Source organism: Mustela putorius, unplaced genomic scaffold, assembly GCF_011764305.1.
Source record: "Mustela putorius furo isolate JIRA1106 unplaced genomic scaffold, ASM1176430v1.1 tig00000430_pilon_pilon_pilon, whole genome shotgun sequence".
NCBI classification, from domain to species: Eukaryota; Metazoa; Chordata; class Mammalia; order Carnivora; family Mustelidae; genus Mustela; species Mustela putorius.
The window spans coordinates 8,586,121-8,599,449 of record NW_025421377.1 but is presented as its reverse complement, the minus strand read 5'-3'; the positions used below and the strand labels follow the sequence as shown (position 1 = coordinate 8,599,449).

Here is a 13,329-nt window from a genome sequence, read left to right as displayed (position 1 = left end):
TCCAATTTTTGACACACAAACCTTAATATTTTTGTACCTCTGTTTATCAGTTTATTGATTTTGTGGCCGTAGGTCTTTTTGTTGTTGTTCACTGGCTTGGCGAAAGGGCACACAACAAACACTAGGAAGGGAAATACCCTATATCCTTTCAATTATCCTGATTTCTCATAATTTGTATGGTTTGGGGCTGGAGCTGCTTCTCCAGTCCCATAGCACTTCGCTCACAGCCACATTTGCTGGCATGAAGATGCCCCCGTGGACCATCCCTCCTCCTCCTCTTGCACCTGGGCTGAGTCCATGTTCTGCTTTAGCCAGCAGAATGCACCGTGGAGGTGACGTTATTGTCACTTTTGAGCCTCAGCTTTAAGAAGGCCTGGCAGCTTCTGCTTTCACAGAACTCATGAGCTGCCACATAGAAAGTCTGGTGGCCAAATGGAGAGGCTGCATGGGGAGGGAGAGGCCCTAACACCATGCTCTACAACCCGAGAAAGCCAGATCACGGGGACAGGGGACGTCCCAGGCACCGGGCTCCGGCATTCCAGCCAGCCCCAGCTGGTCAGGCTATCCTGGTGCCAGACGTTTAATTCCTCACCCACAGGATCCCGAGAAATAATAAAATGGCAGTTTTAAGCCACTAAGTTTTAGGGTAGTATGTTAGGGTAGTAAGTTTTGGGTGGTAGTAGCGAAGATCACTAGAACAAAACGTATGTGCTATTCTTTTTCACATCACTTAAATTACTCAAAAGGTGGACAGATGTCTCGATTTTCTTTGGAATTTCATGATCTAGTTCAGGTAATAAATCAGCATTTTTTTTTTTTTTTTTTTTTTTTTTTTTGCTACGATACTGAGAATTTCGCCCCTCGTGGTAGAAGTCACTGCTATTTAGGGCCTATCGCCTCCCAGACACTTGCTCCCAAGCACTTAACGTAACAGAAATGGGGGCGCTTGGGTGGCTCAGTGGGTTGAAGCCTCTGCCTTCGGCTCAGGTCATGATCCCAGGGTCCTGGGATCGAGCCCCGCATCAGGCTCTCTGCTCAGCAGGGAGCCTGCTTCCTCCTCTCTCTGCCTCTCTGCCTACTTGTAATCTCTGGCTGTCAAATAAATAAAATTTAAACAAAACAAAACAAAAAAACGTAACAGAAATGTTTCCTATTGTTTAGCTTCCCTTCATCTCCATAGTCAACTGTGGTATCAGTTTCATTTGTCCATTTGTTCTTCAGTAAAGGCCCAAATATCAAACATGCCAGAATTCTTAGCTGCAAGCTACAGAAGTCAACTTGGGCTATTTTAAGCAGAAAATAACCTGGTTTTTTGTTGTTGTTGTTGTTTTTTAAGATTTTAATTTAATTTATTTGAGAGGAGGGAGAGAGAGATCACAAGTAGGCAGAGAGGCAGGCGGGGCGGCGGGGAGGGAAGCAGGCTCCCCGCTGAGCAGAGAGCCCGATGTGGGGCTCGATCCCAGGACCCTGAGATCATGACCTAAGCCGAAGGCAGAGGCTTAACCCACTGAGCCACCCAGGCGCCCCACTTTTTTTTTTTTTTAATAGTTTATTTATTTGAGAGTGTATGCACGAGAGGGAAAAGCAGACTCCCCACTGAGCAGGAAGACTGGTGCAGGGCTCGATCCCAGGACCCTGGGATCATGACCTGAGCCGAAGGCAGAGGCTTAAATGACTGAGCCACTCAGGCGCCCCTAAGCAGAAAAGAATTATTAAAAAGAATATTGGATAGCTTAGAGAGTTGGGACAAGGACTAGAAGTCTATAGCCAGGAACAGTGAATTCCTGAAATCACCATGACTTTGGCCTGGGGAAGACACAAGCTGCTGTCCTTGAAGCTCAGATGCTCAACCCACTGACGCAGACGCCGCCCGCCGCGGCCGGCCTGCCGCCCACATGCACAGTCCAGTTACCAGGGCTGAAAGGGTGCTCTGCTAAGCCATGTGGCAAAGCCTGAGGCAGAAAGAAAAATCAGAATACTGACCCCAGTCTTCATTTAATATAGCCATAAAACCCCCTGTCTTTATTGAAAATTTTGATATTTGTTCACAATGGAATTTGTACTAATTTTTAAGTAGTCTCTAAGCCCAACATGGGGCTTGAACTCCCAAGACTGAGTCCCATGCTCTGCCAACTGAGCTAGCAAGTGCGCCAAGTACTAATTCTTATTTAAAAACAAATATTGTAATAGAGTAGGGTTTATCTTAATCAGCTTTGTGGCCCCCAAGGTGGAAAGCTCGCTCACCTCCCTCAACCATGCCCCGGTGTGTAGGCCTGTGAGTCAGCAGGTCTGGCCTGGGCCGGAAGCCGCCTTTCCACCGGCTTCCAGCTTCCGCCGCCGCGGCAGTTCTGCAGCCCACACACGGAGAAGGAGGCTGCGGGGTAGTATTTTCTCTGACATGCAGAGCATTCGATTCCAATTTAGGACTGAAAGAAACATTTTATTTGCCCCTATTCATTACTTTTCTCTGGGTCACCTAGTAAAAAATACAAGGTAGCACATAAAATGCCTTGACATGTTTCTTTCTCAACAAAAGTTACATAAACGTCAGCTTACTTGTAGATGGTCCCTGAAATGAGCAAAAACTTCACCTTGGAAAGGAAATTCCATCAGTGCTGAAGATCTTGTAGGTGTTTTTTATTGAAAGATCATTTTCCTTCAATAATAGACATTTTACATTAAAACTTTATACAACCAAAAATCTCAAAATAATATTCAAATCACACTAAGATATTTTTCATTGTTGTCTCTAATTTTATTATTGGTAAAAATATTGCAAGACACGTGTAACTAATGTTTCTGCTTTAAAATAAGCAAACTAAATGTGACAAGAAGAGACAATGAATACATACTATAATTTGCTGATAACTGGCTAAAATGATAATTTAATAGTAATGTGTAAGAAACAATTGCACTTGAAAAATTAAAAAAGTAAACAAAAAACTCTATAGTTCTTTATATATATATATATATGTTTATGAGCAGAGGTTAATCTGTTACCTTTGCCAAGAGAAGTACGTTTAAGTTTAAAAAAAAAACATATTTAACATAGCAATCATTCATTTAAAAAAAAAAAGTTTTTTCTTTTTACAGAATTTCCCCCATAGTTCGTTGATCAGAAAAGACTGCAACACAACTAAAGCAAAATAACACTTCATTGGTATTTAGTGCAAATTTGGAGCCATTTTACATGAAATATTAAACATGGACCCTTTAGAAGTTGCTGGAAGTAAGTGCTGTGACTACCGTCCTCAGTGTACCCTTTTACTTTTGAAGACTTGAAGAGAAACTGTGTAACTGAGGTATTTTCTCCTACTTTGTGTGTGCTCGGTGCCATGTGCGCCAGCAGCGGTGGCTCACCTAGGACCCTTCGCCAGTGACCTGCTTCCCCGTCCTCCGCCCTCACTGCGGTGTCCCCCGGAGCTGGCAGGATGAGAGGAAAAGTTCAGAAGGATTCTCGCTGCCCTGCAGACCAGGGCTCTAGTGGAAAGACTCCCATTAGAAAGTGTGTTCTGTCTGTAGTGACACCACTGAGAACGAACAAATGCCGCCACGTCTGATTTAGAAATGAACATCGGTGTGGAAAACATGCAGCGGGCTATTAATTGCTTCCCAGAGAAATAAAAGAAAATTAGTTACACTGATTCTTAACAGATGGAAGGTCTGGTCTATAGAACATTAAAGCCAACTTGCAAGGGTACAACTGTCCGCTTGACCACACCTGCCCGCTGCTAACCATGGGGCTGAGCCATCGTTTCCAGAAAGAAAATGCCTTCTACACGGGGAGTGACAGCAACGATACGTTGCCAGTCAAATGAGCTCTGCGTAGAGGCAAATAACGATGGATGATGGGAAGATGTGTTTTTGCAAGAGAGGAAAAAGGAATGCAGCTCCCCATGCACTGGGCGAGAGAGGTGTACTTCTACTGTGGGGCTCGGTTCCGGCCGAGGAGAATGTGCCACCCCCATGCACTGTAACGTCCGTGTTGGCAACGTGTGGCTTTGCTGGTGGGTCTGTGCCTCATGCTTTTGAACTGCCACGTCCCTTCTCTGGACCACGTGTACGGATAGCAGCAAGGCCACTGAAGACTCGGAGATGGTTTTTAAAGGTACCAAGGTGAATGCTCAAAATTATAAATGCCGTTGAACAGCTGACTGAATATGAATCACTCAACTATGGTGAAGAAACTTCCACAGAAGTCCTCAGTACAAAAGCTCCAAGTCTTGGCTTCCTGTTAAATTCTCCCTAAAGACCTAAGGGATATTCAGAGACATTCAACGTCAGTAGCTTCTCCTATCTTAGAGTAGAAGTCTGGCTTGGGGGATTGTTTTTTTATTTTTCCTCTCACTTATTTGGGTAAAATGAGCCTCCCCTTCAGAGTTTTAAAAGCTCGATTACCCTGGAAGCAGTGTATCCCCCGGTACTCCTTTGGGATGTGTCAGAATTCGTCTGCTAGACCTTCCCGGCCTGGACTCACAGGCTCTAACTCGGAAGGCAGGAGACGGAGCCGGACGCCTTAACCACCGCACTGGGGGAGATTCTCGGAGCTGGGAAGGCAATCTGTCGCTTCCTTTCTTCATGATCCTAAATAAAAATGTTCCCTCGGAGCCACATGGGCCAAATGTTTAACACGTCTTTACGGAGAGCACTGGTATGACAGGACCTATGGGACATCAGTGCGGCGGAAGGGTGAGGAGATGCGCTGTGTCAGGTGCAGATGAGGGGACGTCAGAAAAGCAGACACGGGCAGAGACGGCAGCCAGGCTGTTAGGATTCCCAGTTACTCAGTGCACTCGGGAGAACCGGCATCTGGTTTCTGTCTGTATGGCCCTTTCTCTCACCATGATTGTAGAAAAGGAAAGAAACCACCAAACATATGGTAGGGTAAATGTTCCAGATTAAGTAAGTTGGAGAACTGAAAAATCATTTAAAAGATTGGCAAAAGTCCTGTTCTAAATGGTGTGTGCATGTGTATGTGTAGAAGGGGCCTAGTAGGCTCTTGTGAAAAATTCTTAGTTTGGAGATTCTGCTTCACGTGGTCCCTCGGATGGAAGTTTCTCTTGAGAACAAGGAGGAGCCCCAGGCACCAGGACCTAGGATTGTGCAAATACACTTGACAAGGAATGCCGCCGATTCAGTTTCTGCACATGATTTTAGAGCCTATTACACATGCTGCGTTTCCCTAGTGTGGTGTCTTCACCTCATATAAAAAATAAATAACAAGGGCAAGAGAGGAGCCAAGAGCTGGCAGAAGTGGATGAAAGTCGCCCTACTTAATGATCTGTGGACAGTCGCTCCAGGCCTTGGCTTTCCTTTTGGCCAAAGCCAGCCAGGCTGGTTCTGTTGACACCGGGGCAGCATCCGGGGTTGAGAACCTCTTGGTGACTTCTTTCACCAGCGGCGCGGGGGGCGCTGAATCCGAGATCTCCACTGGGTTGCGTTTTGAAGGGAAAGGATAAGCGTAAGTCAGAGCCTCGTTCTGAGGAGTTAGAAGTACAAGATTCAGAAAGGAAACCCCGTGAGACGCTGGGCATCTTTAGTGAGAAGGATTAGGGAAAGCAAGCGATGTGATCACAACTACTGCTTACAGAACTAGAGTGCAGCTGCATTTAATCTCAGAGTTTCTGGAAGCCTAATTTTTATGCACAGAAGCTATGCCTCCATGATAGAAAATAAAAGGTAAATGCTATGATTCTAGTTATCCAGCTGGACAGTTCCATGAAGACAGACATCCAACCAGTAGCCTGAATTTATATAACTGGTGAGGTCAAAAGCTACCTTCTCCCCCGAGCAGGCCTGGGCTGCCCCCCGTCCCCCGCCCCCGCCCGCCCACCCGAGGTCCCTACTCCTGCCAGCTCTGACCACTTCCAGGCTTGTCTCCCAGTTCTTTCTTCACCTGACCTTAAAGGCTTCTTAAGGTGAGGGATCCGGGCTTATCTCGGAGTCCTATTTAGTGCCCGTGGCAATGGCCTACCCACGGAAAGAAGTCGGGAAATACTGATACAAAAGACAAATAGGTCGGAACAAATGTTTGCTTCATTGAGCGGAGCCACTCTGAACTGCATTAAGTCTCTGGCACTTCCACAGAAGTCACACAGAGAAAGGTGTGATCCCTGACTTTGGAATTTTATTTTGAAAGAGTGATCCCTGTGATAACCCATATGGTTAGAACCCTCAGGTCCTGGGTGTAAGATCAAATGAAATTACGTCCGTGAAGTTTCTGAGAAATTACACAGTGCTCCAAAGTGCTCTTCTAATATAGTTGTTTTTTTCTCCTCACCAAAACAGTATATAGAGCTTCAAGGGCAGGACCTCTTTATATCTCCAAACCTGAGCTAGCAGGTGACAGAGGCATAAAACAGTCCGGGTCTCTGGGTGCTTGCCCAGAAGGGAAAAGGGGTGCTCTGCTAACCGCCGGGAGAAAGCTCGCGCCAACTCCTCTCCATCCTTCAAGTGATTTGTAACAAGGAAATAGTTTGAAATGTTACAGGATCGCTTTAACAGAATAAAGAATTTTTTTTAAAAATGTCTTTATGTGTCCTGAATATATTAACAGCAGTGTTTCATAAACAACTCAGCTGGAAAACCTTGCCCTCTAAAGTCATGCTGGCCAGAAACTTGCTTTTTGAAATCCCCTCAGTGAGTGGAGACCATCCAGCTTTTGCCTGGAAACAAGACCCGGGTCTACTTTTCAGCCCAGGTTGGAAATCAGCCCCTTTATAGACAACTCTTGCTCTGTCCTGAACCTGTCAAAACCCCACTCCACTGAATCGTACCTAAACTTCACCCTTTCCCCCAAATCCTGTTAGAACCTTGCCTCTTCCTTCCTTGAACCGATCTTAGGGTCTCCAGTCTCCCCGGCAGGAGCAGGTTAGTGCAGCTCACGCCCCGGGGACTAGAGGCCGCGGGGGCGCGGCGAGGGCCCAGTCACATTCAGGAACTCGGGGGACCAGCGGATACCACACTGGGAACCGGAAACTGGGTGCAGCGGGAGGGTTTACCCCGTGAAAACTGTCAAATGCTACAAATCCGAGACCTCCCCACTGCCCCAAGGGTGAGGGAACCGTGCACCAGCAGACGCCCGTGGTGGAGGCTCCGGTGGGATTTAGCAGACGCTCCTCCGAGAGGCCGGGGTGGGTGGGGGAGGCAGCCTGCGCCCGGCGGGGCCTCGCGGGCTGCGCTCACGCTCGCTCTCACCGACACAGGGCAGCTCTGAGACAAGCCTGTCACCACACGACACAGGCAGGGACCTGCTCTCCCTACCTGTCACAGATGTAGGAAGCGTGTTGGCCTTTTTCAGCTGCTCCCTGCGCTCAAGCCTGGACGCGGCCGTCTCGGGCTGCTTCTCCTCGGGCGGGGCGCGGGCCTTGTGCGGGGACCCGGCCCTGCCGCCACTGCCGCCTCCGGGCTGCAGGCCGCCGCCGACCTGGGGGAGAGTCGGGCACGTGGGTTGTCAACCTGGGGACACGGGAAGTCTGACCGTGCAAGGCCATGGGGCCCTCTGGCCGCTGGCCCGCAACCTCTGCCCGTCGCGGGGCCGCTGCACCGCCCCTGGGAGCAGCGCGGGGCCGAGTCGCCAACCGCGGAGCAGCGCGGCTCCAACGGAAGCCACTTTGCAGAGGCCCAGCGAGCAGCCCGGCAATTCAGGGCCGCAGACAAGACTCGGATCTTCCTCCCAAGTCCCTGCTCAAGCGCGATCCCGCTCCTAGTTCTCGTGGGACCGCGGGCCTGGGTCCCTGCTCGTCCCGGGTCCTCCCGAGTCCAGGTAAGGGAAGAACACGAGGAAACCACAGCAAACCCGGAGCGCACCGCCCCGGTTGAGCGGGGCTCGGCTTCTGCTCTGGCCCAGGCGCTCTCCGCCGCTCAGCCGGGTTGCTTCTGCTCTGGCTTTTGGCTTTCCCGTAGGCCCGGCAACCTGAAAGAGAGCCGAACTCCGGCAGGGCAAAGTGAAAGCTGCGGGCGGACACTCACATTCTCTCTGGAGAGCTGTTCTGCCTGCTTGGCCTCCCTGGCCTGCTTCTTCTCCTCCCGCGTCGCCTGCTGCTCCCGAAAGCCCTTCTGCTTCTGCAGCGCCAGCGTTATCCACAGCGGCTGCGCGGTGTCCGCCTTCTCCGCGACTTTGGAGCCGTCCAAAGAGTGCCTGCTCTGAAGAACCGGCTTTTCTGCGGAAAAAGAGACTGAGATATTGTGATTTATCTTTTAAAGATTTATTCATTTGCGAGAGAGAGAGCGAGAGAGCACGAGCAAGGCGAGGGACAGAAGCTGACTCCCTGCTGAGCAAGGAGCCCGATGTGGGGCTTGACTCCAGGACCCTGGGATCATGACCTGAGCTGAAGGCAGCGGCTTCACTGACCCAGCCGCCCAGGTGCCCCAATATTGTGATTTAGAATATGTACTTGGGGGGCACCTGGCTGGCTCAGTTGGTACAGCATGTGGCTCTTGATCTCTGAACCATGAGTTCGAGCCCCACACTGGGTGCAGAGATTAAACTTTAAAAACATTTTCTTAAAAAGAAATGTGTATTTGGCCTTTGTGCCCATTTCTAGAGCTCAGAGCTCCTAAAACCCTTGAAATTTCCTAAGCAATGAGAGCCTAAGTTGTCTCTAACTCTATTAAAGAGATGACTCTGGGACCCAACACTAAGGATGGGGCTGGTTGCCAGAAGAGCCAAGCACGTGACTGGAGGCTGGATCCTTTCTTCCCACCGCCACCCCCCCAACCTGCGGGAGTGGACGCGGACTAGAGACAGTTCAGTGGCCAATGGCTGAGGACTTAATCAGTCACGCCCATGTAATGAAGCCTCCATACAATTCCAAAAGGAGGGGTTTCAGGGAGTTTCTGCTTGGTGAACACGAAGAGATCTGAAGGGAGCAGTGTGCTCTCGGAGCAGAGCCGCTCCATACCGTTCCCCATAGCTTGCCCTTCTGTATCATTTCCATCTGGCTGTTCCTGAATTATTGCCTTTTGTAATAAAATGGTCATCTAGAAAGTAAAATGTTTCTCTGAGTTTGTGAGCTACTTGAGAAAATTAACTGAACCCAAGGAGGGGGTCATGAGAATCTCTGATTTCAAAGTGGACCGGAAGCACAGGTGATGACCTGGCCTTGGAAATGGCATCTAGAGTGGGGACAGGCCTGTGGGACTGAACCCTTAACCGGTGGGGCCTGATGCTATCTCTAGGTAGACAGTGTCGGACCTGAGCTGAAACGTGTCCGAGGATCATCTGCTGGTTTGGAGACCTGCCCTCCCAGCACACCGAGCCCCCAGCCCGGCCCTGCCACCCACAGAACTGTGATCAGAACGGGGAAAGGCGGAAAGCAGGTTCGCGGTGAGACTGCTCACTCGGGATCCCGCACCCTCTACAGCTCATGACATGAAATACTCAATGGCCTTTCCTGAAATGAACTCTGTACGGATGCCTCAGAGACTTCTCTGCATGGGGAGGTAACACCTTTGATCGACAGAAACACAAAAGCATTTTCCTTCCCTCAAAATGGAAGTAAAAATAAGATCTCCAGTGTCAGAAAATCTCAGGCCTACAGGGGACCCAGGCTGTTATTTGATTTATTGTTCTTATTTATTGCTTTTCAACCCCTCTCCAAACATTCTAGGTGAAACCCCAAAGGATGGGAGAGATACAAGGAGACTGTTCTACCTGATGCGGCTGCTGGAGGAAACTGATTTTGGTCCAGTGCTTTCCGCTGACAGACGGGAATATAAGCGTCCACAGCAAGCCAGGGTCATGCTCGAAGTCACTCCGCCCAGGCTGGAGTTTGAACTTAGGACTTCTGATTTCCAGTCTGTGCTTTTCTTGTGGCTGAGGGCCTCCCCGGTGTGACCCGGGCACACGCGCTCCGCAGGAGACGGGCAGCAGAGGTTGAGTAATTAGGCTTTTAAACTGAGCAGCCCTGGGTCTGACCGCAGGTCAAACTAAAGTTACTTGAACCTCCCTAAGGTCTTCTAATCCCTAAGCAGCCATGATAATGGCACACACCTCCTCAGGCTGGCCAGAAGATGAAGAGATCATGGGCGTCCGAACATTCAGAACAGGGCTTGGCATAGAGTAACCGCTTCACAGGTGACCTGTTCGGTTTTTGAGAAACATCCCCTTCTTTTCCCTCAGGTAAAAATTATGCCTTTTTAGAGATAATCATTCTGTCACTGAATCCTTTACTATCTCAAAGGAAAAGGGCCCACCATAGTCCTGCTCTTCTGAAATCTACTACAAGTTCACAGTTTGATGATCTAGAACCTTACCAAACAGGGCTCTCAGGCAACTCGACTTTATATAGAGAAGAACCAAAGAAAATCAAATTAGGAATTCAAGCAAAAAAAGGGGCAGATTATGCTTTTCTACACCTTTTAGATCTAGAACACTATACAAAGAGAATTCCTATTACAGTGAATCTTGGTGGTTACACTATCCCTAATCATCAAATAAAGATTCAGGTATGATCTAACATAGTGAAGAATACTGGCATACTTTGGAAGTATTTAAAAAACAAAAATCCCTGAAAGGTATTTTTTATTAATCTTTAGTTAACCAAAAAAATTAAATACAGTTGACCTTTGAACAACAGGGGTTTGACCTGTTCAAGTCTACTTCTATGTGGATTTTTAAAATAAATACAGCACAGTACTGTAAATGTATTATCTTTCTTATGTTTTTCTTAATAACATTTTCTTTTCTCCAGCTTACTTTATTATATAAATACAGTAATGTACAAAATACGAGTTAATCAACTGATTACATTATTAGTAAAGCTTCCAGTCAGCTGTAGGCTATTAATAGTTAAGTTTTGGGGGAGTCAACTGTTATACACGATTTCAAATGTGCAGGAAGTTGGCGCCCACTAACACCCATGATGTTCAAGGGTCAAGTGCATTCACTACTTTAAGCATTATGCTTAACTGAGAAGCTCTAGATACATGGGGACTAATTTAATAAATTTTGGGTTTTTTACTCAAGGGCCATGTAACACCTGTTTGTAAAATGTCTGAAAACCAAACTGCCAAGATCCAAATGGTTTCTATTTAAAGCTATTATGTAAAGGGATTTCTACACTAAACATTCCATCTGAAGGTCATTAAAACCATTGGCCAGTTTCCTGACAACAGTTTGACAGGTGTTTTATCACAAGGGTCAAAATACCTTTAAAGTATAATTGCCTATTTTTTTATTTGAAAAGGTAAATCACTAGCCAGATTTTTATTTCCTTAGAACTGTGGCTTGAATAGCACGTTCTGGAGTTATGACTGGACTTCAAAAAGGCACTAATACAGTAGGAGAAAGGGCCTAACAGGTCTGGATTAGAGCTGGGGATCAATAAACAGAAAACATCTGAGGAAGGTAAAATGGGGCTTCTGTCTGAATTTCAGCCAAGGCTGCCCAAAGGCCTTCAACAAACAATGGCACCGACTCTCATATCCTGACGTAAAGTTCTAGATCACCGACTTCGGACTGGTCCAGACAGCTACCACAGGGTCATGGAAAAATCAGAGTTGGGGGAAGAAGCAGCCCGAGTAAAACATTTGTTTAAACCTATTCTTTCTCATTCTGAACTCAGTGGATGAGGGGGGGCACAGGCCATTCAGATGCCCTCCTTCGGGTTCTGGGGACACGAGCAAGTCCATCCCAGCCTTACAGGGTTTGAACCACAGCTCCTGAAGGCAGTAAATTCTTAGAGAAAGGGCCACTTGCTATGGGTTCCACACACCATAAGGAGGTGGAAATTTCAGAAGGAGATGACCTCTAGAGGACAAATGGGGGGGATCACCTTTGTTATTTTCATTCCCACCGGGGCGGATTCAGAGTCCAAGCCCTCCCAGTGGCTCAGCCTATGGACTGGTTCTCACTGGCCTCAGCCTTGGGGATGGAAGTCTCTTTTACACCAGTGGCCTACTAAATAAAGGGTATGTGTGCCCTAGGGAATGTGTCAGGCCATTCACTGGGGCTAAGTTAGGAAGAAAAGGTCAGAATTTCTGAGTATGTTTATATTAAAAAGAAAAATGAAATTAAGCTTTTCTAATATTTGGACTGGCACAGACATCCTCACTCAGACCATATTCCAGAAGTCTCCTCACTCCTTTGCTTTTAGCACACTGTGAGGTTACTATTAATACAAACACAAGAACCTAGCAGAGCTGACAAGCTCTTTGCCCGCTGCTTTATGACAAAGCCAGAGCTGTCAAGCAGCTGGCCAAAGAAAATAAAAGGAAGTACCATGATTTGCAACAGATTTATGTCCCCCTTGTTTCAGTGAACTTCACCCTAAATGCATGGGGAGCTCCAAGGGTTTTAGCTAATGACAACCCTACAGGCACACAATTAACAAAGGAAACTGGAGATCCAGGCTTTAACATTTTTATTCTGATGAGGGTGTTCAGGCCAACACACCGTCAGCATGGCCTAGCCTGGCCTAGCGTGGTGTGGGAAAACCCCAGTGGTCTTTGGACGGTACCCCCCAGGGCATGAGACCCTTGCTTCTTTTCTAGCAAATAAAGAAAAATTCAGTTAGCAGAGCCTGACAGCCCAGAATCTGGATCCTGGGAAAGAAAACAGGGGCAGTAAGGGTTTTTGGTAGAAAATTACAGTAAAGGGACTTCTCTATGAGAAAGAAGCACAACTGTTATTTCTCTGGGGAGAAGCTAGGAGAGTGATAGAGCCCCCCAGACTGTGAGAGGGAGATCATCAGAGCTAATGACACAAAAGCTAATGTCAAAACTGAAAATGGGGCTTCAGTTAAGATGGCAACAAAGAAGGATCCTGAACTCCTCTCCTGGCAGGGACACACCCAATACACAGCTACATATGCAACAGTTTCCTTTAAAAGAAATCCCAAAACTCCTACACCTTGGGTGAACGAGAAAAACCCCATGTGGAAGGAGGCTGGAGAAGCTGGAACACAGCCTCACCATGAACCCACAACTGGGAGAGAACCCACAACTCCTAGTTTCTCCTTGGGGAGCAACGGGTTTGGACTCCACATCTGGTACCCCAACTTTTCAGACTTCTAAGAGCCAGGGCCCCCAAAACACCTAGCTCTGAAGGCCAAGGTGGGGACTGCCAGTACGAGTCCCGCGAGACTATGGGGAACTAAGGGACAGCTCTTACCTGCTTGTGGGACTACCATGGTGACCCCCCCAGGGCCCAGCACAGAGGGAAAAACAGAAACACAAAAGAAAAAACTGAGACTGGGCTTCTCATCAGCAAGACAAACAAATGAGGGAGAAATGGTCTGGAGACCGCAGGATCTACCTGCTGTCCAAGGCTTGGTTAAAAAGGACAATGAGGGGCGCCTGGGTGGCTCAGTGGGTTAAGCCGCTGCC

General features: G+C 47.9%; 2 protein-coding genes across 4 annotated transcripts in view; one reads left to right on the top strand and one right to left on the bottom strand.

Annotated features, from left to right (window-relative positions):
• Positions 1 to 6,530, top strand: part of AASDH (aminoadipate-semialdehyde dehydrogenase) — a 43,961-nt gene extending 37,431 nt beyond the window's left edge. Inside the window, exon 17 of the mRNA XM_045079789.1 lies at positions 3,094 to 6,530. The gene's annotated coding sequence lies outside the window, so the exon portion shown is untranslated. The remainder of the gene's footprint in view (positions 1 to 3,093) is intronic.
• CRACD (capping protein inhibiting regulator of actin dynamics) overlaps positions 2,610 to 13,329 on the bottom strand; it is a 53,864-nt gene continuing 43,144 nt past the window's right edge. For all 3 annotated transcript variants that reach the window (XM_045079784.1, XM_045079782.1, XM_045079783.1), the window contains 3 exons: positions 7,972 to 8,162; positions 7,264 to 7,426; positions 2,610 to 5,430 (listed from right to left, as the gene is read on the bottom strand). In XM_045079784.1, the coding sequence (XP_044935719.1) occupies positions 5,270 to 5,430; positions 7,264 to 7,426; positions 7,972 to 8,162 (515 nt within the window). In that variant the 3' untranslated portion in view covers positions 2,610 to 5,269. The remainder of the gene's footprint in view (positions 5,431 to 7,263; positions 7,427 to 7,971; positions 8,163 to 13,329) is intronic.